This window comes from Giraffa tippelskirchi, chromosome 4 (assembly GCF_054371585.1).
Source record: "Giraffa tippelskirchi isolate mGirTip1 chromosome 4, T2T-mGirTip1v1.2.pri, whole genome shotgun sequence".
In the NCBI taxonomy this organism is placed as follows: Eukaryota; Metazoa; Chordata; class Mammalia; order Artiodactyla; family Giraffidae; genus Giraffa; species Giraffa tippelskirchi.
In genome coordinates this window covers 207,335,756-207,360,038 of record NC_137278.1, presented here as the reverse complement: position 1 = coordinate 207,360,038, position 24,283 = coordinate 207,335,756, and the positions used below count along the sequence as shown (strand labels likewise).

At 54.0% G+C, this 24,283-nt stretch overlaps 1 protein-coding gene across 4 annotated transcripts; it reads right to left on the bottom strand.

The window, feature by feature from the left end:
* Positions 1-341: 341 nt before the first annotated feature.
* On the bottom strand, positions 342-22,470 carry PNPLA3 (patatin like domain 3, 1-acylglycerol-3-phosphate O-acyltransferase). 4 transcript variants are annotated; one of them, XM_081591745.1, is made up of 9 exons: positions 22,075-22,470; positions 18,585-18,817; positions 17,121-17,186; positions 13,599-13,808; positions 12,020-12,080; positions 8,912-9,106; positions 6,136-6,268; positions 3,776-3,880; positions 342-2,297 (listed from the first exon to the last, which is right to left on the bottom strand). In XM_081591745.1, the coding sequence occupies exons 1-9, from the start codon at positions 22,259-22,261 to the stop codon at positions 2,168-2,170; spliced, it is 1,320 nt and encodes a 439-aa protein (XP_081447871.1). In that variant the 5' UTR covers positions 22,262-22,470; the 3' UTR covers positions 342-2,167. The 4 variants fall into 4 exon arrangements, with proteins under 4 accessions (XP_081447871.1, XP_081447870.1, XP_081447869.1 ...); XM_081591744.1 differs by having other exon boundaries at positions 342-3,152; positions 8,777-9,106; positions 22,075-22,415; XM_081591743.1 differs by having other exon boundaries at positions 8,777-9,106; positions 22,075-22,415.
* Positions 22,471-24,283: the final 1,813 nt, after the last annotated feature.

Sequence of the window (24,283 nt, the reverse complement as noted above, 5' to 3'; positions counted from 1 at the left end):
CAGAGCCTGGCGAGTCCTCGAAGTGAGTGAGGCCTCCCCAGGGGTGGCTGGATGCTTTCTGCAGAACAGCACATCCAGGCCCTGGGGAACAGCCAGGTACCCAGGATGCAATCGGGGATTCTGGGGTCCCAGAGGAAGGAGGCGGGGTCCAGGAAGGAGGGTCTGGGCCTCAGTGTCCAGGACAGAGCACGTGGAGGCCACCTGGCCTGGCTGGGCCCATCTGGGGCACAGGGCCCGTGAACCCGCTTGGGGATGGGGGGGTGGGGGGCAGAGGCGTTTAAAGGAGCTTGGCCGTGAGGCAGGGAAAGCAGCACAGCGCAAAGGACGCAGAGACAAGGGGAAGCAATTGAACAATCACATTTATTATGAATTATTTCCTGATGAACACAGAAATTTCATATAAAATATAATTACAGGGAACAGCATTCTGGTAACCACCGCTGGTAACCGGGCAAAGAGCCTTTCAGTCTCCACTCCACACATACGCGTGCACCCACACACATTTTATTTCCCTGGCAAGACTGGGCTCATGCTTTTCAGCAGGTTCTGCTATCTGTTTACCAAACAGACGTTTGCTCCCTGGCATGAAACAGACTGCACACTGCTGATTCCTGATACTGGAGCATCCCAGCGTATAAAGGGATCATCAATATTTGACAAGGTGGGAGAAACCTGAGAATGTTTTACACGCTGATGAGAGACCAGCAGCGCTGGAGAGGTGTGGGCCTCGGGGGCACGGTGAGGATGTCGGGGGAGTGACCTGGGATCAGCCAATGAGGAGGAGACGGGGTTGCATTTAAGGCACCAGTGAGGGGGAACCCTGGATATTTCTAAGAAAAAGTAATACACTTCCTCGTCTTAGTGCACATTTGAAAAACATGAATAAAACACATGTTCATCATAAGAAGGTGGAATAATCAGAAATAGTAAGAAAATAAGTCCCATGTAATCCTATCTTAACATATCTCTTTCCTTACAATGATGGCAGAAGCAGTATAGAGAATACTATCTAAATGGAAGTATCTTGGTTATTGTAAAATACTGCTAAAGTGTGGTTGCATCTGTTTGGACCCGTGCCATGGTTCTGGCAGAGAAGGCCACTGGGACCCTGAGCACCGGGCTCAGGGAAGGTGTGAGAGTGTGTCCCCAGGAGTCCAGGTCAGCTCAGCAAGGGGACAGTGCTTTGTCCTGGAGCCCAGGTGGCCAGAGAGCCCACCACTCAGCCTTGCCTCACTCGGGAAGTGAGGGCTGCCAGCATAGGAGCCAGCCAGGAGCCTCCACGGGGGACTTCCCTGCAGCGCGTGCCAACCCTGTGGTTTCACAGGCGGCCCCTGCCTGCTCCCCTCACGGTGCAGCGCTCTGTCGGACCTGCCAGTTCTTTGGCTCCAGGATGCCTACACGATGTGGGTGAGAGCTGCGACTTTTTGTGCCCACAAGTGGGATTTTGAGCTTATTGTTCCTCTTCTTTTCGGTATCCTCAGATGCATAAACAAGAAAAGCACACGCACACATTGCCCCTTGGGTCCTGTCACACTGTGCCTGCCAACAGATTACCACCCTGGAGAGACGGGGCGCACCCGTCTCATGTGCGGGATTTTTATTTTCAAGCCTTCTCTGAATATTTTACTGATTTTCATAATAGATAATTCAACAGATATTAAGATTCCCTTACGTTTAATATAATTCCACCAAATATTTAGGATAGGTCAGAAAGATGTACCAGAGCGCAAGTAAGTTACCACCTCGTAATGCCCCCCTAACCAGGAGTGTCCTTGGGAGGATGGCACCCCGCCTCACCCCACACTGACTGCTTCCTGTACGGAGAGATGGGACCACAGTCCCCCCCCTAACCCCCGAGACTGCATAAAGGGCAGCCCAGCCCCCAGCCGCAGGTCCCCCAATCCAAACACCGGCCATCCTAGGAACCTTCCCTGGGACAGCTGAGTGGGTGACAAGTCAGCCACAGACGCCCCACGCTGGTCTGCCTCACGCGGTTTCCCAACCAAGCCAATGATATTTAGAGACTCATATCCTGGATATCCTTGAGCTCTGCACCCACCACGCGCACCAAGAATAACTGCCTAGCTTTTTGTAAGACAGAAAGATTGCCTTTGCTTCAGGACTCTACAAACTCAGCACAGAGGTCATCTTCCGTATGTCACGGATGTCAGCTCTGGCCTCTACTGGACGTCCACGGGGCGGGCATCCGGGTCCACGGAGGAGCAGAGGGCCCAGTGGCGCCCATGGCGCCCTGGTTTGTGGAGGAAGGCTGTTGGCCGCTTGCTGGGAGTTGGGATCTGAAACAAAGAATCTAACTCAGCCGCCGACCTGCCGCTCTGGTCTGCAGTGTCAGTGGAGATGGGGGAGGGGGGACACTCACACGGTCTGGGGTCTGCAGGGTGGCCCTGCAGGACTGCTTCCTCGGGTCCCCCATCCCCGTGCTGGGCTGACATCACCATCCCAGGCTTCCAAACCTGTGGCCCTCCCAGCCACCTGGACACCTCCCACTGGACATGCACAGGCCCAGAGGAGCCCATCGGTCACCTCCACACACACAGCTCACCTGCCAGGGTGGCCCTCTGCAGCCATACCACCACCCCCCCACTCCACCCCCGGCCCCTGCTCCTGCCTGCTGACCAGCCTGGAGCTCAGGCAGGGCCTCGCAACCACTATCTTCCTTCTGACCTGGAGCCTACGAACAGCGCTCGGTCCTCCAGTTTCGCTGGAGAGCAAGCCCTTCCCTTCGCTGGGCCAGTTCTGCTGCCCTCTCTGGGGATCTGGCCTCCGCAAGGCCACTACTGTCATTTTCCCATCACAAGCCAGACCCCTCCATCCCTACTTTAAACCTTCCAAGTCTGTTAACCTTCCAAGCAGAGGGCTCAACTCCCGAGCACCTACCACATGTCAGGACTGAGCTGGGGGCTCCCCAAAGCCTCGCAGACACCTAATGAGAGGAGGATCACCCCCAGGGAACAGGGGAGGAAGCCAAGGTCCACGATTTTCAGGACAAAATCCCAGAATCATTACTGGAACGAGGCCCTTCTTGCTCTTCATTAGTTTTCAGAATTCAGGAAGTAGTAGCAACAGTACCCAGGCCATGTTAAGGATGCGGATGGTGGGGTTCCAGCCCAAAAGACCGGGATTCAAGGAGTCTGAGGTCAGATGGGAATCTGCATTAACGGATGCACACACATTCACACACACACACACAGAGGGGCCCTGCCCCTCTCTCCCTGCCCCACCCCCTCCCTGTGCTACTGGTACCCGAGCCACTCCCTTTAGGCAAACCAATGCTACCTGTCCATTGGCCCTGCCCCTGCTCCATCGGCCAGCTCTCTCCTCCTCTGCCATCCAAATGGGCTCAGTGGGGGACTTCCCTAGTGGTCCACTGGCTAAGACTCCGTGATCCCAATGCAGGGGGCTGGAGTTCGATCCCTGGTCAGGGAACTAGACCCCACATGCCACAACTCAAGATCCCATGTGCTGAAACTAGGACCTGGCACAGCTAAATAACTTTTTAAAAAATTATGCTCCGTGGACATACCTCCCCGGGCTTTAGCACACCCTCTGCAGCTGTCTTGGTTACTAGCTTCCAGCAGATGCCCTGGGACCTCCGATGGGCTCAGCTGCCTCCCATAGGCAGGGCCTCTGGCACCAGGGGACATGCTCCTTGCCACCTATCTGGGGCCCGATGACATTCCTAGGATGGCGCGTGAGGCCTGAGCAGATGAGAGGGTGCCTGGTGGACCCCCAGACCCACAACCAAATCACTTACTTGGAAGCGGGGAACAGACGCACCATGGCTTGAGAACACACGTGGGAGGCGGCCCACCACAGCCATGGGATGTCGTTGGGCAGGTCTGGAAGCCACGTCACCAGTCTGCAGCAAGGAAACGCAGAAATGCACACCTCGTATGTGGGTGAAGACAAGCCACAACAAAAAGGACAAGAGAAAACACCACCCAAAGGCAGGCATCTGACGACAACACCATTGTCCAGGTAAACGGCCAGGGTCACTTCTAACCCCAATCTGATAAATTCGGCAAGGCAAGCCCACCTAAAAGCCCTAAAGCAAAATGAGGCCACTTTTGGATTCAGGAAAACTCAAAGGACTTACATGGAGATAAAAGGCCTGGGTCTTCCAAGACCCTGCTCCTCCGGGGCAGCATGGACCCTGACACACAGCATCTTCTGGTTGAAACACCACCACCTGCACCCACATCGAAGGTGCTTGGCCACATGCGCGCCTGCAGAGGAAGCTGCCAAGGAGGCCTGACCTCTGCCCTCTAGGATTCCAACACCCCAGACACAAAAAGGACCCCACGTCTCGGGCTTTAAGAAATGTCAGCAGAGGACTTCCCTGGTGGCTCAGTGGTAGAGTCCGCCTGCCAATGCAGGAGGCACGAGTTCGAGCCCTGCTCCGGGAAGATCCCACACGCAGAGGAGCATCTAAGCCAGTGCACCACAACTGCTGAGCCTGTGCTCTGGAGCCCGGGAGCCACAACCACTGAGCCCACGTGACCCAGAGCCAGTGCTCAGCAACAAGAGAAGTCACTGCAATGAGAAGCTAAGCCATGCAACTGGAGAGCAGACCTCACTCGACGCAACTAGAGAAAAGCCCATGCAGCAATGAAGACTCAGCACAGCCAAAAATAAAGGAATATTTTGTGAAAAGTGTTAGTTGCTCAGTCGTGTCTGACTCTTTGCAACCCCATGGACTGGAGCCTCTGTCCTGGGAGTCTCTAAGGGAGAATACTGGAGTGGGTTGCCATACCCTTCTCCAAGGGATCCTCCCAACCTAGGAATCAAATCTGGGTCTCCTGCCTTAAAAAAAAAAAAAGAAAAACTCACTGTATAGCACATGGAACTCTACTCAACGTTATGTGCCAGCCTGCTTGGGAGGGGGGTTTGGGAGAATGGATACGTGTATATGTACAGCTGAGTTCCTTCACGGTTCATCCAAAACTATCACAACATTGTTAATCGACTATACCCCCATAAAAATGTTTTTGGTGTTAAAAAAATTAAAATTAAAAAAAAAGAAATGTCAAGGGACTTCCCTGGTGGTCCAGTGGTAAATAATCTGCCTTCCACTGCAGGGGACGAGGGTTCGATCCCTGGTCAGGGAACTAAGATCACACATACCACAGGGCAACTAAGCCTGCTCGCCACAACAAGAGAAGCCCGCACGCTTCCTGGTCTGAAAACCAAGCACAACCACAATTAATAAATAAAAGAAGTTATCAAACTATTTTTTTAAAACAAAAGGAAGGAAAAAATATACCAGAGCAGCCAGCCCTCCTCCCAGGGTGAGGCAGATGGCTGACTGGCAGGGCTGGGGAGTGATCTGGGAGGTCCAGCAGAGCTAGAGAACTGAGCTGGATTTTGAAGGACGCCTGGGACTTTTAAGGGCTTCTCTCATAGCTCAGCTGGTAAAGAATCCATGTGCAATGAGGAGACCCTGGTTCTATACCTGGGTCGGGAAGATCCGCTGGAGAAGGGATAGGCTACCTACTCCCCGATTTTTGGGCTTCCGTGGTGGCTCAGCTGGTAAAGAATCCACCTGCAATGCAGGAGACCCTGGTTCGATCCCTGGGTTGGGAAGATCCCCTGGAGAAGGGAAAGGCTACCCACTCCAGTATTCTGGCCTAGAGAATTCCATGGACTGTATAGTCCACGGGGTCGCAAAGAGTCGGACATGACTGAGCGACCTTCACTTTCACTTTGGGACTTTTAAAAAGACAGACTGAAAGACATGCTGACTAAGTTGCTAAACAGAAAGTAAACACTAAAGAAAATCTGAAGAAAATGGAGGGAAAACAAATGCCCAGGAATCTAGCAGCCACACAGTGTTGGCCTCGGGATCCTTCCAACTCACCAGGAATAAATCCACCTCCACTCAAAATCATAGACCTACAAGTGATAAGCCTGCAGGAGCAATGAGAAAGGAGCTGGGGTGGCCGGGGACTCGCCAGCCAGGCACCTTTCCAGGGTGTTCCACGCAGACTGTGAGCTCCACCCAGATGTGTAAGGAGCCAGGCTCTGGGCTGAGCGCCCAGCGTGACTCATCTCACTGAATCCTCACCCTACCCCCCAGCCCTGAGAGGAAGCCGCAAAGCCACGGAAAGCGTTCACCTCTGGACCACAGCGATGGCAGACTCCACGGGCAGCGTGCAGGGCAGCATCACATAGGACATGATCTTAATTGGTAAGAAGTTGCAAATCTTGTTTATGTATCCATCTCGGTTTCTGACTGCTTTCCTCAGTGCTGAAAAACACAAGTCAGAGGTCTGTTTCCCGCCAGCGTAAAAACCAAATCACCTTCCCCAGCTGGTGCCTGGAATTTCTACAGATCCTACTAATCCTGGCAGCTAAGCAATCAGAAAGTGAAAAAGCGAAAGTTAAAGTTTCTCAGTCATGTCCCACTCTTTGTGACCCCATGGACTGTAGCCTGCTGGGCCCCTCTGTTCATGGGATTCTCCAGGCCAGAATACTGGAGTGAGTAGCTGTTCTCCAGGGGATCTTCCCAACCCAGGGATCGACATTGCAGGTGGGTCCTTTACTATCTGAGTCACCAGGGAAGGAATCAGAAGCTATCACAAATGAGATCAGATGTGGGATGTGCCTACACAGCCCTTGGATGGCTGACAGGACACAGGGTCCCTTTTAAAGAGTCTCCTTTAAACTGACTCCCTGGAGGAAGGGAATGGCAACCCACTCCAGTATTCTTGCCTGGAGAATTTCATGGACAGAGGCGTCTGCTGGGTTACAATCCATGGGGTTGCAAAGAGTTGGACACAACTGAGAAGCTTTCACTACTACATTACTACTTTATTTTTAAATTTATTTATTAAATTTATTTGGTTATGCTGAGTCTTAGTTGTGGCATGTGGCATCCAGTTCCTGGACCAGGGATCGAACCTGGGCCCCCTGCATTGAGAGCTGCATTTAGTCTTAGCCACTGCATTGAGTTTTCCAGAATAGAAATCCCACTTCACTACTACTTTAAATTACTTTTGGAGGCGGACACAAAAGTCTCAAATCTCCCAGCTCAGGCTTCATGAGCTTTTCTTTGCATCAGCAATTGGATTCCACTCTTCCACCTGGAACCCCCTAGCCTTCTATGTCCCCTTTGTGATGACCTCACAATGCCTCAAATCACAATAACCTGAGCAGGTGCTGGTTAGTGCAACTCCTCGAGCGTTAGTGCCTGAGGCAAGAAACAGCATCCCTTTCATCTTTGTTTTGTTCAGCCGCTCAGTTGTGTCCGACTCTTTGTGACCCCCTGAACAGCACGCCAGGCTTCCCTGTCCTTCACCATCTCCTGGGGTTTGCTCAAACTCATGTCCATTGAGTCGGTGATGCCATCCAACCATCCCATCCTCTGTCGCCCCCTTTTCCTCCTGCCTTCAATCTTTAACAGCATCAGGGTCTTTTCCAATGAGTCAGTTTTGAACTTTCCCCAAATGCCCGACTGGAAACTGGACGGTGCACTCATCTGTCCATCAGATAGTTTGTGATGACACGATAAAATACATCACCTTCAGTGAAGGTTCAAAACTGTGGCTTGGGGAGGAGGGAGAAATGAAGAGGGGCTCCTCAAGAGAAAGACGGCTTTGAGATGGGAGAACAGGCAGCAAATGGCATCTGGGGTTCCCACTCGAAACCCAATGTGTTTGGATTTTGGAGCAGAGAGCACAGCAGGTTAATTCAAAACTCAGCTGGAGGACTTCCCCGGTGGTCCAGTGGATACGGATCCTCCTGCCAGTGCAGGGGACAGGGGTTCTATCCCTGGTCCAGGAGAATTCCACATGCTGTGGAGCAACTAAACCTGTGTGCCACAACTGCTGAGCCCTCGCAATGCAGTGATGGAGCCCATGCACCTAGAGCCTGTGCTCCGAAGCGAGAGAAGCCACCGCAATGAGGAACCTGAGCACCACAATGGAGAGTTGCCCCTGCTCGCTCGGGGACAGCAACGAAGACCCAGTTCAGCTCAGTTCAGTCACTCCGTCGTGTCCGACTCTTTGCGACCCCATGGACTGCAGCTCACCAGGCCTCCCTGTCCATTACCAACTCTTGGAGCTTGCTCAAACTCATGCCCATTGAGTCGGTGATGCCATCCAACCATCGCATCCTATGTCGTCCCCTTCTCCTCCCGCCCTCAATCTTTCCCAGCATCAGGGTCTTTTCCAATGAGTCAGCTCTTCGCATCAGGTGGCCAAAGTATTGGAGTTTCAGCTCAGCTTCAGCATCAGTCCTTCCAATGAACACCCATGACTGATCTCCTTTAGGATGGACTGGTTGGAACTCCTTGCTGTTCAAGGGACTCTGAAGAGTCTTCTCCAACACCACAGTTCAAAAGCATCAATGCTTCGGTGCTCACCTTTCTTTATAGTCCAGCTCTCACATCCATACATGACTGCTGGAAAAACCATAGCTTTGACGAGATGGAACGAAGACCCAGTGCAATCAAAAATGAATTTTTAAAAAAAAACAGCTGCAATGTTATGTGCCAGCCTGGATGGGAGGAGGGTTTGGGGGAGAATGGATACCTGTATGGCTGAGTTCCTTCACTCTTCACCTGAAACTATCACGACATTGTTAATCGGTTCTACCCCAATATAAAATGTTTTTCGTGTTAAAAATAAATAAATAAAATAAAATAAAAACTCAGCTGGAGTTTGTTTTCCTCTGTTCATGACCGCATGGGAAGGGAGACAGAGCAAGGACTCGGGGGATGGGAGGTCCACGCAGGGAGGTGGGGGTCCTGACCAACCTTTGCTGGTCACTCTGCCCTGTTTCCTCCCAAGCAGCGTCTTGACCTTCCTCCACAGCACACGGGGAAGCTGCCCTTCCTCCTCTGAAAGGGTCACCAACCACCGCCACCTCTGTGCTCCCCCAGAGCCAGTACCCATGGTGAACTTGGGTGACAGGGTCTCCAGGATGCTCTTGTCCCAGGACAGCATGCTGAGGCGCACGTGGTCCAGCAGCTCGTCTCGCTCAGGCCCCGCCTCCTGGGTGGCTGCGCCTGGAAAAGGCTCCAGGCTCCCGGGCTCCGTCTCTGCCGGGGACGTGCTCAGGCACAGATGGGGACCGTCACGGATGCCTGCAAAGGGCACAGGAACAAAACCCATCAGGCAATTGCGGGCAGCAGGGTCACTACTCACCCAGCCACCCTGCCCAGGTAGAGGGAAGCCAACAGGCCTGTTATTAGTACACGGCGGGGATCCACCTGGGAATAATCTGCCTGGGATCCACCCTGCTCCACCTCGAACAGGGCCGGGCACTCCTAACAGGGAGGGCGCAGTGTGGGCCTTTGAGGAGGGATGGATGAGGCGGGCAGCTGGCTCCGTCACGTACCAGCCTTGTGGGCTCTAGAGCCACACGTGGATTCATGAGGTTCAGAGGAAAGGATGATTTATAACAACTGACCCACTGGTGAAGCCCAGTGTTCCAGGCCCTGCAGCAGCCACGCAGCTGCTCCCAGCTAAATGCTGAGGAATCAGAAGCCCAGAGAGGTGAAGTGATCTGCCTAAAGTCATACAGCCGACAAGTGGCAGAGTGAGATTCGAACCCAGGTCTGACGTCAAAGATGGCACCCTTCTATCCCATGACCTCGAAAAGCAGCAGCAGGTCGGGGAGCCTGTGCTGGCCCTGCCCTGGGTGCCAGGGCTCAGGGGCCGATCCCAGTGGGTGGTTCCTGCTCTCACGCTGGGTGGGGACCATGGGATGGGTAGACTTGGATGCCCACGCCTCCCCCGGCTCATCTCTCGCTTCCAACCTTGGGTTAAAAGCCCAGGGGCTGTGCCCACCTCATTCCCAAGCAACACCTCCCACTTCTACTCGCTTGCATCTTTCCAGCCTCTGACAGACACACAGCTCAACCTCTGGGGACTTATTCTCTCTTAGGAATGTTTCAGAGAATCTGTTTCCAGGGAATACCTGCCCCGCCCCCATGCATCCTCTGCTGAACCCCAAGGAAGCCAGGTTGACCGAGGCAGAACCTTGCTTAGATCCTTAAACCCAAACCCAGCACCGATGCTGCAAGCGCCCAGCACCATGCCAGGATCTAGAATTACTAAGAATCAGTCAGCATCATTTACTCCAAACTCCTTTTGCTACAGATATGGAAACGGAGGCCCAGAGAGAGGAGTGGCTTGCCCAAAGTCACCTAGCAACTTCTATAGGGTCCTTCATTGTCTTTTATTCCCAGGTAGCTCCCAAATTTCAATCCCAGTCCAGACCTGCTTTCTAGAACCTTGGACTCTGACATCACTATGCCTCCTGCGTACATGCGTGCTAAGTCGCTTCAATCGTGTCCAACTTCAAGACCCCGTGGACTGTAGCCTGCCAGGTTCCTCTGTCCATGGAGATTTTCCAGGCAAGAATAATGGAGTGGGTTGCCAGGCCCTCCTCCAGGGGGTCTTCCCGACCCAGGGAATGAACCTGCGTCTCCCGCAACTTGCATTGGCAAGTGGGTTCTTTACCACGAGTGACAGCTGGGCCCAATGCCTCCTGCCCAACCACCCAAATCTGGCCCAGGGCACCACACACGGGGCTCTCGAGCTTCCCTGCAGGGCCCGTGCCCTCCCAAGGGCCCAGACTGTGAGCACCGCCCTCTGCTCCGGCCCCAGCCGCAGAAACCAGGGGCTGGACTTCATCCCCGAGTCCTCCTCCCCAGGAACCTCTGGTTGGTCGTCTCCAAAGTCGTGTCCCCTCAGGCCCCTGCCACCTCCCTTGCTGCCGTGACCCCGGCCGAACCCACGGTGGCCACCTTGACCGGGGATGTTGGCCTCACCCTCTCTGTACTGGAGCCCTTACAGTGCTCCCTCTGACTGCCCTCACTCCCGCGTCAGCAGCCCTCCATGGCTCCCTATAGCTGTGAGATGCAAGCCCCTCTCCACCTCCATGAGGCCCAGCCTTGCCCCTCTTTCCATTCACCCCCATTCCTGCCCCCCTCTTATCTGTTCCTCTGTCCCCCACCCCCACCACTCCAGTGACACACGCCTTCTTTCCACCTCGAACAGACTACCTGCCTGCAGGCCTCATGCTCACATACCCCATGCCTAAAACACTCCTGTTCACCCTCAAAGCATCACTGCAGATTTGCATCCTCCCAGGAGCCCTGCTTTCCCCTGCCTTGCAGAACCCCACCCCCCCGTCCCCTAACTGAATCCCAACTGAATCTACAGCATACTGTGCGTTCCTGCCAGGGCACCGAGCACTCTGTCAGCCTTCTATTTACGTGCCTGCCCCCTCCCCAATCTCAAGACTAAGCTCCAGGAAGGCAGAGGCTACATCAGTCTATCCACTGTGGAGTCCCAAGCACGCAGCCAATTGCTGAGCACCCAGGAGGTATGCAGTAAGCGCCTTCTGAGTAGATAAATACATGTGTGTCCCATGAACCATACCAGCTCCTCGGTCTAGGACAAAGACTAATTCAGAGGATCAGTGACTGTAGCAACCATTAGTATCGGGGAAAAATAGCTCAAAACACAACTAATTCTTGGTTCCACGCTAACATTTGAAGAATCCAAGTTCCCCAGACCAGACCAGCCAGGACCTTTCCCCAGAACACAGCTGGGCCAGTGAGCACGGCCCACATCTGGCTGGAGGCAGCTCTCCTGATGGCTTCACCTGGGACCCAGAAACCATTTCTCTTGCTTCCTCATCAAACTAAAGGTTCACAATTGTTCAAGCAGTAATGAAAAAGAAAGGAGCTGCCTTCAGCTGGCAGACAGGGACACTGCAGAGGGAGAGGAACCCTGGGGCTGTGACCTCTGCAGGGTCAGCAGGGCTGATCCCAGCTCTGCTCCCTGGAGTGCCGGCTGTGGCTGCCTCCATTTCCCCATCTGTAAAATGGGGGCAATGATTTCCTGTCTCTCAGGCCCGAGCCAGATGGCAGGTGAATGTACTGAGCGTTGAGTGATGGAGCCAGCACGGCTCCCCTGGTGACCAAGACTGTGAACAGAAAGCTGGCTCAAAAGGCACGGACGGCTGTCGCTCTCACCGCACATACCATTCTTCTCCAAGAACCTGAGCGCGTCTAAATATCCTTGAAGGCACAGCTCTTCAAGCACCTGTGAACAAACCACATGAAGTTAACCGCAGGCAGAGTCACTAAGCACCATCCCTTTCAGCATCACCTGAAAATGGCAGGCACGGGAATCCTCCGAGCTCCGAGTCGATGCCACGTGCGGACAGGGCTCTGCGCTCCCCGGAGAAGGAGGTCCCGCAGGACTCAGCTCGAACGATACCTTTTCCACACGCAGCCCAGGCTGGCGCCCCAGGCATGATGGGAGCTGGTTCCTCTGGTCTCCCTCGGTCCCTGGATGAGCCTCCATCCTCACAAATACTGGGGCCTGATCTGCTTGTTGTGGGACATTGGGCTGCCTCCTCTGCACTCAAACCATATGAGCACCTGATGCTGTCTCCAGCCTTATCTCTACCCGTGAGCACATGCCGTCCTGTACGCTGTATGGCACGGCCTTCTTTCTTCTCAGAGAGCTGTCACTGTGCAGATTCTACCAACTTTCTTACTATATTAGGGTGGTAAGGTCCACCACACTATAGCGACAATCAAAAAAAAAGATTAAACGGGGAATTTCCCGGTGGTCCAGCAGTTAAGACTCCACACTTCCATTGCCAAGGACCCAAGTTCAATCCCTTAAGATCCTACAAGTCTCAAGACACAGCTGGGGGAACAAAAAAAAAAGATTAAGCCACCAAATGCAGTGTAATTCTTGATCATGGCTGCCAATAATCATTGGGGGACTTACATGGAGGTCAGGTGGCTCAGGCTCTGCACTCTCAAGGCAGGGGGTTTCAATCTCTGGTCAGGGAACTAGATCTTGTGCGCCACAACTAAGACCCAGTGTAGCCAAATTAATTAATTAAAGAGAATCATTGGGATAATTAGAAAAAAAAACCACCCTACTGCCCAGGCTGTGATGTGCTATGATCGGTCCCGTCCAACTCTTTGCCAGCCCCATGAACTGTAGCCCGCCAGGCTCCTCTGCCCATGGGATTCTCCAGGCAAGAACACGGGAGTGGGTTGCCATTTCCTTCTCCAGGGGATCTTCCCAACCCAGGGACCGAACCTGAGTCTCCTGCATCTCCTGCACTGGCAGATGGATTCAGGCTGTGGATACTTAAGCCACAGCCCCTGGAAGTGGGATCTCAGTGGCAACCCCCACCCCTCCGTTTCAGTGGCCCCAGGGGATTCCAGTGACAGCGGGAGGCAGCACTGAGCTGAGTTCCTTTTCAAGGATGGGGTTTGTTGCTGTCAGCCGGTCAGCGGTCAGCGCGGAGAACAGCTGCTGCTCCGCTCACTCAGTCATGTCCGATTCTTTGTGACCCTTTGGACTGGGGCCCGCCAGGCTCCTCTGTCCGTGGGATTTTTCAGGCAAGAATACTGGAGTGGCTTGCCATTTATCTTCCCAACTCAGGGATTGAACCCGCCTCTCCCGTGTCTCCTGCATTGCAGGCAGATTCTTTACCCAGTGAGCTATCAGGGAAGCCTGAACAGCTGCTGGGTCCCCTGGCAAAGAGGGATGCAAAGGGGAGAACAGCATCCCCAGAACTCAGAGCCCCCTCACCTTGACATCTGCGGGGAACACTGACCGGAGTACCAGGTAGAGGTTCTCTGTGCAGAAGTGCATGTTGAGCTTGGTGAAGCCTTCGTGAAGAAGGAACGTGGACTTGACTTTGGGGCAGATGTCACTCTCCCCATAGAAGGGGGACACAGTGATGGTCGTTTTGGTATCAACGAAGGGTATGTTATCACTTATTCCTCCATCCACATATCGCTTTTAAAGGAGAAGAAAAAAAAAAAAAAGAGGACAGTGTCAGAAGGTCTGGGCTGGAGTTTTCTGTGTGTTTCAGATTAGGGACAGAGACTTAGAGCCGCAGGCAGACCCGGTGGGAGAACGGGGGCTTTGGAACCACTTTCGGCAAATTCTAACTGAGAATTTCTGTGCCAGGCCTGGCTGCAGGCTGGCACTCAGGACTGCCACATGCTGTTGCGTAGTCTGCGTACTGCACCAGATCAGTGCCTGGTCAAGAGGCAGACGGAGGCTGGCGTCTGGCCCATGTTGCCGTGGCCCAGTCATGAGCGCCCCCAGGCGAGTCCATGCAACCTGCATCCACTCAGGGCGCTGTGGGCACTCAGGGCGGAGTGTGGTGCAGATCCAGCCGAAGGGAGACAGACGGTCGTGGGTTCAGGGCGGAGTGTGGTGCAGATTGGGCCGAAGGGAGACAGAAGGTCGAGGGTTCAGGGCGGAGTGTGGTGCAGATCGGGCCGAAGGCAGACAGACGGGTTGTGGGTTCAGGGCGGAGTGTGGTGCAGATCAGGCCAAAGGGAGACAGACGGTCATGGGTCTGATTCCAGAGGCCCCCTGCTGCTTGAGCAATCTTGGACAAGACACTTAACCTGCGGTCCTGATTCTCTGTCCACACCTGGGCAATGAGAGCCAGACTGGAGACTTAAATGACATGGTGACCCTGGGACTCGAGCTTTCAGAAAATGGCATCTCGAGATGGTCGGATGGCATCACCGACTCGATGGACGTGGGTTTGGGTAGACTCCGGGAGTTGGTGATGGACAGAGAGGCCTGGCGTGCTGCAGTTCATGGGGTCGCAAAGAGTTGGACATGACTGAGCGACTGAACTGAACTGAACTGATCCCACAGGTAAGGTCCATCTGGGGTGAGTACTGGGACAGCCCATTTTTCTATATTCTATAGTGAGTGCTCAGTCGCTCTGTTGTGTCCAACTCTTTACGACCCCATGGACTATAGCCCGCCAGGCTCCTCTGCCTGTGGGATTCTCCAGGCAAGAATACCTGGAATGGGGGTGCCATTTCCTACTCCAGGGGATCTTCCCAACCCAAGAATCAAACCCAAATCTCTCGCGTCTCCTGCATTGGCAGGCGGGTTCTTTATCACTGAGCCACCTGGGAAGTCCTCCTATTAATATATTCATAGCCTCGAACAACCCTAGTGCCCACGGCCAGGCTGGGGCAGGGAGATTTTGCTACGGTTTGGATCGAGTCTAGACCTATGAAACCAACATCTTGAATGATTCCCAAAGCTAAAACCATCACAGCCCAGCTGTTGGTGCCCATGGTGGGGGTAGGGGGCCTTCAAATATCACAACTGGGAGACTTTCCCCAGCCAATCCTTCCAAAGGGAGAAATGTCAGGGCACACTTTGGCCTAAAATGAGTCCCGGAGAGAATCAGGAATGTTCAGGCATGCCTTAGGTATCAGGAGAGTCCTCCCTCGAGGCCGAAAGCGATTAGGTGTGAGCACACAGCACTAGTTTCTGTATTGTTGCTGTTTGTCAGCATCAAAACCCTCACTGGCAGGAAGGGACTCGGAACCTAACGTCAGGAAACTTGAGCTAAGATTGAGAAGGGAGGAAGCAAGTGACTGTTTTTTCAGTTATTTTTCATTTTTTTAAATTCATGTTTATTGGAGTCTAGGTGCTTCACAATGTTGTCTTAGTTTCTGCCGTACAGCAAAGTGACTCTGTTATACATACACATATAGCCCCTCTGTTGCCCCTTAAGGTCTGTTCTAAAGTCCAATGACTCCTCTGTCGTGTGGAATGTTTCCTCCAGCCTGAACTGTCCTAGAGGAATGCTCCCAGTTTGCTCAGTGGAATCTCAAGAACGCTCCGTTTTGATTTTCAGCAGGTTGCATCTGAGTACACTGAGGGTGTGACTGTGTGTGCCCCACGGCGGGAGCAGCCAAGGGGAAGTGCAAAGATGACAATAACAACAACGACAAAACAACCCATATTTACCTGATACTGTGCTGGCCACTTCGCTGCGTTATTGCGGGTAATTTCCACGACAGTGCTACAACTGCGCCCTATCACTGACTCCCAGTTTGCAATTCAATCTAAGAGTTAAGAATGTGTCCAGGGACTTCCCTGGAGACTCAGTGGCTAAGATTCCACACTCCCAATACAGGGGGGGCCGGGTTCGATAGCTGGCCAGGGAACGAGACCCAGGACACCGCAGCTAAGAGTCTGCATGCTACAACTGAGGATCAAGAGTACTGCAACTAAGACCCGGCACAGCCAAATCAGTAAAGAAATGAAAGAAAGAAACGTGTCAACGTGGCCCAGCTAACATGGGCTAAAGCAGACACTCAATTCTAGGTTTGTCTGCCAGGCAGGGGCTGTGAGAACTGCAGGTGACCACTTCATGGTTCCAGGCTTCAGTTTTCTCATCTGTAAATACGTGTCTGTCCAGCGGACGCGCTGGGGCATGAGTGAGGCTATTCATAACCTGCCTTTGCAAGTTGCTTTGCAAAGTGAGGCCCGTGCTGCTGTTAAAGCATGAACCGAAAGGGCTTCTAAAGTGCCTTCCTGCTGAGACATGGGGATGTCTCGTCTCCTCTCCCACAGCTGTGACAACCTAAACGGTCTCCAGATGTCGCCAGGTTCTGGGACAAGGGGACAGAATTATCTGACAACCACTGCCCTAGAAGGAGGCTGCCAGGTGGTCCAACATCCAGCCCAGAGGCTGCAGGACCAACACCTCGACTTCTGCTCCTCCTCCTGAGCCAGTGCTCAGGATAAGTGACATGTGTCTACACAGGTGTTGAATCGCAGCCCTGTCGGCAGCCTCTGCCCAAAGCCATGGACTGAAAAGGACAGAGTCAGGGGCAGAGAGGATTGAAACTCTCAGCTCTTCAGAATAAAACCTTAAGTGAGTAAACTGACTCTTAAGCATCTTATACTCTAAGTAGGCCACTGGGCACCTATTTCAGTGCTCATGTAGAGATTATGTGAACAGTTTATCTTACAGGTAAGCAGCTAATTATCCCACATGAAGTCAGTTTTGCTTCAAGAGAGCTTGGAAGGGCTTCAGCTATGGAATCTCTGTCTGAAGGCTGAGAGGCAAAAGGCTTTTTTCATTTAGGGACAGGTCTCAGGGGCCCAGGGCGCCTGAGCACAGTGCCTTGTCTTCCTTTTTTTTTTTTTAAGATGCTTATGGGATCTTATTTCCTGGATCAGGGATGGACCCAGGCCCTTGGCAGTGAAAGTGCAGAGTCCTAACCACTGGACCACCAGGGAATTCCCAGAAACACAGTTTAAAAGTGGACTTACCACGCCTCTGAAGGAAGGGGGGATCAAGCCAAAGATGAGAGGGATGTAGGAGGAACAATACAAGGCCTGCAAAGACAAAAGAGAGTGAAACCACAGCCCAGCCCAGAGCAGGTGGCCTTTTACTCCCTAGGTCTTTATAAGCCTTCTACAAGCAAGGAGAGCAATAAGCCTGAAAGCACTGTTGGCAGAGGAGGTGCTTCACTAAATGGTTGAATGGAGATGAGCCAGCCCACACACTTATTATTTCAGCACGCCTGCATGCTCAGTCACATCCAACTCTTTGTGACCCCCGTGCACCGTAGCCCACCAGGCCCCTCTGTCCACGGGGCTTTCCAGACAAGAATACTGGACCAGGTTGCCATTTCCTCCTCCAGGAGATCTTCCTGACCCAGGGATCGAACCTGCATCTCCTGCATCTATCTGCACTGGCAGGCAGGCTGTTTACCACTGCATCACCTGGGAAGACCAAGGTCCACGTATAACTTCAGACTCAAACTTCCCGTCTCTGCTCCCCATGAGGGTCCCATTGGGCCATCACAGACAGGACCAACTAGTTCCTGACTAGCTGACTGCCTGGGAAGGAGATTAGATCAGGGCTTTGCAATTACTGACATTTATGAGAATCACCCGGAAAGCTCGGCCAACCACAGACTCGGGGCCCCACCTAAGATTCTGATGCGGCAGGTTGGAGGCGGGGCCTGAGAGCCTGCAATTCTAAAACGCCCCCAGGAGATACTGCTGCCGCTGGTCCCCCAAGGACCACGCTTTGCATCGCTTTGTGTCTCACTGTGCTAGAGAGCATTAAGCATGATGTAACACTGGTGCGATGAGAAAAAAGGGCGCCTGTGGGAATGTACAGCTGCTAGATGCCTAGAAAATGCTCCTGGAAACAAGGTTAAGTGGAAGACGACACTGGCTGCTGAGAAGCCGCTGGTTATATACGCCAGGCAGCTTGCTCGTATGGACCCGTGTTAAGTGAAATGACGCCCAAGGAATTCTCACAAAAGACATCAGCCAAACCAAATGGTATTTTGATATCGCCAATGATCTTCTCTGTGCTAGAGCCAGAGGACAGAGGTAACCAAGACACGCTCCCACCCTTGTGGGGCTTCACTGGACGGGTCCTCATTAAGGAACAGGAATCATTGGGAGGGAGGCCACACATGGGACAAGGTCCCTGGAGCAGCAGGTTATGAACCAAGTCGTGAAGGAGAGGGAGACAGTGTGTGAACCTGACACTGTCTGGGACACCCCAGGTTTCCACATGCTCCGGACCAGACCGCTGGAAGCACACAGTTTACATCACTCTGGTACAGGAACCAACCAGCATCAGGGGCAACCAGGCTCTCTTGCATCTTTAGTAAAAAATGGGGCAGATTGGCCTACAACAGCCCCACCCTGTGTTGCTTCCAAAATGAAATGGCCCTTCCGACTCGACAATACCCAGATAAGCAAACCGCTTACATCCACGACTTCATCTTTGGAGCGAAAATCCGACACCAGCACGTTTTCTCCGTCCGACACTCTGGTAAGCGAGATGACCATCTTGCCCGAGACGAGCTGGTGGACGTTGTCAGGGAGGTTTCTCTGGAGGCCGTCTCGGATGTGCTTGCTCAAACTGAAGGCCGGGTGGAGGATGCCGATGTTCCGGCTCCTGGCGCTCCGGACAAGGTCCATGAGGAGCTGCAATGTCTGCTCTGTGGGGGGTGAAGCAGGGGGTGGGGGGGGCAGTGGAGAGAGAAATATACAAAGGAATGCACCACCGTGGAGGTGGGAATTGCTTTGCGGTGGGACCAGAAACCTGATGACAAGGAAGTTGCCAACCGTCCCCTTTGTCTAGGCCTGGGCTGCCTGATCCGGCAGGTGGTTCCTGAGCCTGAGATGTGGTTAGTCCACACTGACGGGTAAAAGACACACAGGATTGCAAGGGCTTAGAACGACAATAACAATGACAAAAATGTTGACTATCTCACGGATAATGTTTTGTATTGATTAGATGTGAAAATGGTAATATTTTGGCTATACTGGGATAAATAAAACACATTTCACTGATGTCTTTTACTTCTTCCATGTGATTCAATGGACATGAATTTGAGCAAATTCTGGGAGATACTGAAGCACAGGGAAGCCTGGTATGCTGCAGTCCATGGGGTCCCAAAGACTCAGACACGACTTAGTGACTGAACCACAACAACTAGGAAATATAAGATACACATATTCCTGTTGGTCAGAGCTGTTCTTGACCCTCCTGGGACAGAGGAGTGAGCCTCCAGAGGCCCAGGGAGCCCTCTCTTCGTCTTTATCCCTCCATCAAGGCCAGATGCCAGGAACCCACAGCATCATCAGAGCTTGAGCATGGATGGGCCTAACCCCGCAGGGAGCAGAGAGCAAGCACAGGCTGGCACCTGATTTTGAATCCTGTCTCCACCGCTTACTAGCTGAGCAACTTAAACATGTTACATCACTGCTTCTGAGCCTCAGATGGTATGTTTTTAATGTGGGACAATACTCAACTCACTTACATTTTGGAGACAGAGAAAGTTAGGTACACTAAACTCTGTACACGGTCAACCCAGAGGAAGCACCTCATAAATAACTAGACTTAACTTTCAAAAACATATTTTCTTATTTATTTGGCTGTACCAGGTCTTGGTTGCGGCACACGGGATCTTTGATCTTCATTGTGGCATGCTAGTTCTTTCACTGCAGCATGCAAATTCCCAGTTGCAGCATGAGAACTCTTAGTTGCAACATGTGAAATCTAGTTCCCCAACAAGGGATGGAACCCGGGTCCCCTGCATCAGGAGCGTGGAGTCTTAGCTATTGGACCACCAAGGAAGTCCCTAGACTTAACTTTTAACCTCTGGAAAGGGAAAGTGTTAGCTACTCCACCCTGTGGACCGTAGCCCGCCAGGCTCCTCTGTCCATGGAGATTCTCCAGGCAAGAATACTGGAGTGGGTTGCCATGCCCTCCTCCAAGGGATCTTCCCCACCCAGGGATCGAACCTGGGTCTCCTGCAGTGCAGGCAGATTCTTTACCGTCTCAGCCACCAAGGACACTTTTAACCTCTAATGCTACAATTACCAGACCATTTAGTGGACACTGGGCCCATTCATGCTCCATTTGACCTCACTCACTGGCCTGATCCACTCTGGTGGCCTGCACTGCCCTGGCAGGCAGGACTGCTCCTGTTCCAGCCCGACCCCTGGTCATCCACAAATGCGGGGACACAGAAGGCCTGGACACACCAGCAGGCCCTGACCCACTTCCGACTCCACGGGGTCTCCCTGCACATGTGGCCCCTTTGAGCCCAGACAGAAGGCCCATGATTGCACAGAGCTGCTTGGTTCTGCCAGGCTCTCCTTCCAGGTCAGCCCTGGTTGAGAGGTGCTCTCAGGAACCCTGTCCAAGTCACAGGCCCTGGGAATGGTCCCCGGAGTTCCCCAAAGTCAGACAGGCAGTTAAAGTAGGAAACCGGGGCTCCCAGACCCTGCTCTTGGTAGGGTCCCAGATCCAGACCCTTGGTAAGCAGTTCTTACCAAAACCTCCAGTCCCTTTCGGGGGACTTGGTGGTCCCGAGCCTCCTCCTGCAAGCCCAGCCACCCCCCCCACCCCACCCCCCACCCTGCTGCACCTGTCCTCTGCCTGTGAGCCCCCTCCAGGCTGGAGTCCGCCGACTTCTGGTGCTGGGGTCTGTGCATCTGAATCAATTAAACATTTGACCATGTGGAAGTCTCCAGGTCACAAGCCTGAGACACAAGGGTTGGCTTTTATCACTGCTCAAGTCCAAGCTGTGCAGACTGGCCATGTCCAGTCTAGTCAACCCCGAGGTCACATTTCCTGCTCTTTGCCCCTCTCCCTCTGGATGGAGACGGTTGCCAGCGTGGCTTCTCCCAATCCCCACCTCGCAATCAGCCCAGGGTCTGCTCACTGATCCTATCCAATGGCAGGGCTGCGAGTATTAGCAAGGGATTCCTGGCCTCCAGGAACAGTCACTCCCTGCTGGCAGTGCCCAACACAGCCGTCCCTGGGTAGAGCAAAAAGTAAACTGTTGAGGAAGCCCAGAAAAACAGGGGCCACTGAAAAGGAGCTCTATCACCCTGTCTGGGCGCCAACAGCCCCACTCCCTCCAGGCTCTGCTCCCTGGCCAGAACCGCAGGCCAAGGATGCCAGACCCTAGTAATTCAGGCCCGCCGGCCACCAGCCCCGGTCCTCCCCTCCCTCCGGTCTCCACGTGGACGGAGACCTTCACTAGGACAAGATTCAAACGCCCAGGACCTGTCTCCAGGGCACTGCGCAGGGAAGTGGTGAAGAGGGTGGGATGGGAACGTCCAGTCCCCCAAAGGGTCTCAAACACCAGGAAAGGAGGCGAGGAGACAACTTTCCTACTCCCCCTCCCCTGGCCCCACAAAACATCTCTCTTCAACCCCCTTTCACCTCAAACCAGCAACCTGCCTTCTACCCGAGAGGCACCCAGGCGCCCCCCTCCCGCCCCAGGGTTGGGCGGAGTTCAAAGGCCCCCGGGGGCGGCGGAGAGGTGGGGTGTCTCAGCCCCTCGAGTCCCCAGGGGGAAGAAGGTACCCACCCCTGCCTGGGACACAGCCCCAAACCTCCCTCCTGGCCGCACGCAGGGCAAATCGGAACTCCGCTCCCCCGACCCCGTCAAGCTCCCTCGTCCCTGTCGCTCCGAGACCACCTGGCTCTCAGTCCTGGAGTAGGGGAGTCGGGTGGGAGTGGAGGGCTTCCTCCAAGCCCAGGCGTCAAAAGGGAGTTGAGGCGAGGATGCGCTCCGGGTTCCCACGCCCCACTTCCAGGGCTCCCCGGCGCCGGGCAAAAAAAGATGCACTGGAGGACGCAACTGTTTGGGGGAGACGCCGGGTTTACCCCCGCAAGGCCCGCTTCCAGCCCCGGCTCCAGCGCGCGCCCCATCCCGGCGCGGAGCCCGGGACTTACCCAGCGGGATCCCAGAGAGGAAGCATGCGCAGTGCAGCGCGCCCGCCGAGGCGCCGAAGAACTTGCGCGCGTGGCGGAGGAGGTGCGGAGCGCGCTCGCTCAGGCAGCGGGTCACCCCGATGTGGTAGCAGCCCAGGAAGCCGCAGCCGGCGAAAGACAGGCTCCAGCCGCGCTCGGGGTCATACATAGCGGCGGCAGGTTGCAGGCGGCGGGGGACCGGGGTCGGAGCGCGCTCCAGCTCCGTCCGGCGCCCACCCTGGCTCTCCGCCCGACCTGGGCGCCGCAGCAGCCCCGAGCTATTCCCGGCGTGACGTCACCGGCCCTGGCCCCGCCCCGCTCGGACCGCGCGAGTGAGCCTCCGGGCGGCCCAATGCGGGCAGCGCGGCCACCCCGCCCTCCCTGGAGGCGGAGGGCTGGGAGGGGCCTGGACCCGGCCGAGGAGAGGAGAGCGGAAGACTAGCGCCAGGTGAGGGTGGAGAGGAAAGTTCCCGCAGCTCCTTGCCCGTTCCTTTTCAGCCCTTACACCAGTTAGAGCATTACAACTGCCTACTTAACGTTCTTTGTTTACATTTTTAATTTATTTATTTATTTTATTTTCGGTAGTCCTGTGTCTTCTTTGCTGCCCCAGGGGACCTCCTCTTCTCTGCAGCTCATGGCTTTCTCCTTGCAGTGCCTTCTCTTGTTGCCAAGCGCAGGCCCTAGGCACACCGGCTTCAGCTGTTGCAGCACTCAGGCTCAGTACGTGGGCTTTTAGGACGGATGGGCTTCAGTGGTTGTGGCCCAGGGGCTTAGTTCCTCCGCAGCGGGTGGAATCTTCCTGGACTAGGGGTAGAACTCCTGTGGCCTGTGTTAGCGGGCAGATTCTTATCCACTGAGCCACCGTGGGAGTCTGCCGCTTAGGTTCTTAATATCCTTCTGACAGTGTATTTCATTTACCTTTTTACAGGAGGAAGCAACTTGCAGTAAGCACCAGCATCTAAATAGAATTTCATGTCTTTGACTTCCTGCAAGTTTTTGCATGATGTTTTCGGTTCATGGCAAATGGTGGAGATTTTTCATTGAATGATAATGACGCGAAGGTCCCTTTCAAAAATTCACTTCTAAGTCAAAATTCTACATAGCAGGTGCTTGGGAGGTGGGGTGGGCGGTGCAGGATTGCAGGGTTCTGGAGGCTAAGGCCTTGGTTTTTCCTTGTGCCCTTAGGAAGTGCCTGGGATCCCCCTGGGCTCTGTGAGGGCACTGCACAGAGAATTTCCACAGCAGCCCACAGAAGGAGGTTAAGCTTTCGCCCAGAGTTGCACAGCCAGCAACCCAGGTTACTGGGCCATCCCACCCCCTGTTTTGTGGACAGAGATGCTCCCTCCGCCCTCCACCAAGCCCGCGTGGGGTGCAGAGCGTGGGCCTTGGGATCAGACCTCCTCCTCTCTGTGTCCTCATCTGTAAAACCACTGGTGGAGATGCTGCCAGGATTCTGAATGTCATCTGTGGCCTGGCCACATCGGTTATGCATGATCCCCCACCCACAGAGTTTCCCAAGTCTGAGACATCCCCTGCTTCCCCTGAGCCTGTGCCTGGAGGTATGGGGGAGGAGCATGCCAGGATCTGGGCAGAGGCTGAGGCTGGGCTGCTTCAGGGACTGCAAACCACTAGGGTGAGTCTTTCTGTCTCGCCTCTGTGGACCAGATCATAGGATGTGGAAGCTGCAGACCTTAGTGACCACCTGGACCAACAGTGACCTCACACAGATATTTCATTGATGGAGGTCCAATGCAAGGAAAGGGCTGGTTCCTGTTTGTCCTGGACCATGTTGGCTTTGCTAGGGTGAGGGTGGGGCAAAATTCACAGGCCTGCCCCAACTGACTACCCTCCACACCCACCCTACACTCAGGGCTGGGACAGAAATGAAATTTCTGGGTGGGAAAACTAAGGCTGTTGGCAGGGTCCACTGGGTCCACAATCTCTTGGTGACTCCTGCCCCTTACCAGGGACTCCTGCACCCACCAGCCCTCCTGTGTTTCGTAGCTGCTCTTAGGACTAAAATTAGAGGCTGTGAATGCAGGCTCCAGATGAGTCGTCCTGCCAAAAGGCACTGGCCTTTGTGGTATCTTCCAATCCACAGATACACATTCATGGCAGCTGCCAGGGACATCTGTGCTGCCTGGTGTGATTCAGATGAAGGTGGGAAAGGAGCAGGGCTGAGAGTGACCTC

Coding starts and splice junctions, on each gene's coding strand:
- PNPLA3 (XM_081591743.1), bottom strand. CDS start 22,261: ATGTATGACCCCGAGCGCGGCTGGAGCCTGTCTTTCGCCGGCTGCGGC. Junction 3,881..6,135: donor GCCATCGCTGTGGTCCAGAG/GTGAACGCTTTC, acceptor TCCTTGCTGCAG/ACTGGTGACGTGGCTTCCAG. Junction 2,298..3,775: donor CGTCTGTTCCCCGCTTCCAA/GTAAGTGATTTG, acceptor TCTTTGTTTCAG/ATCCCAACTCCCAGCAAGCG.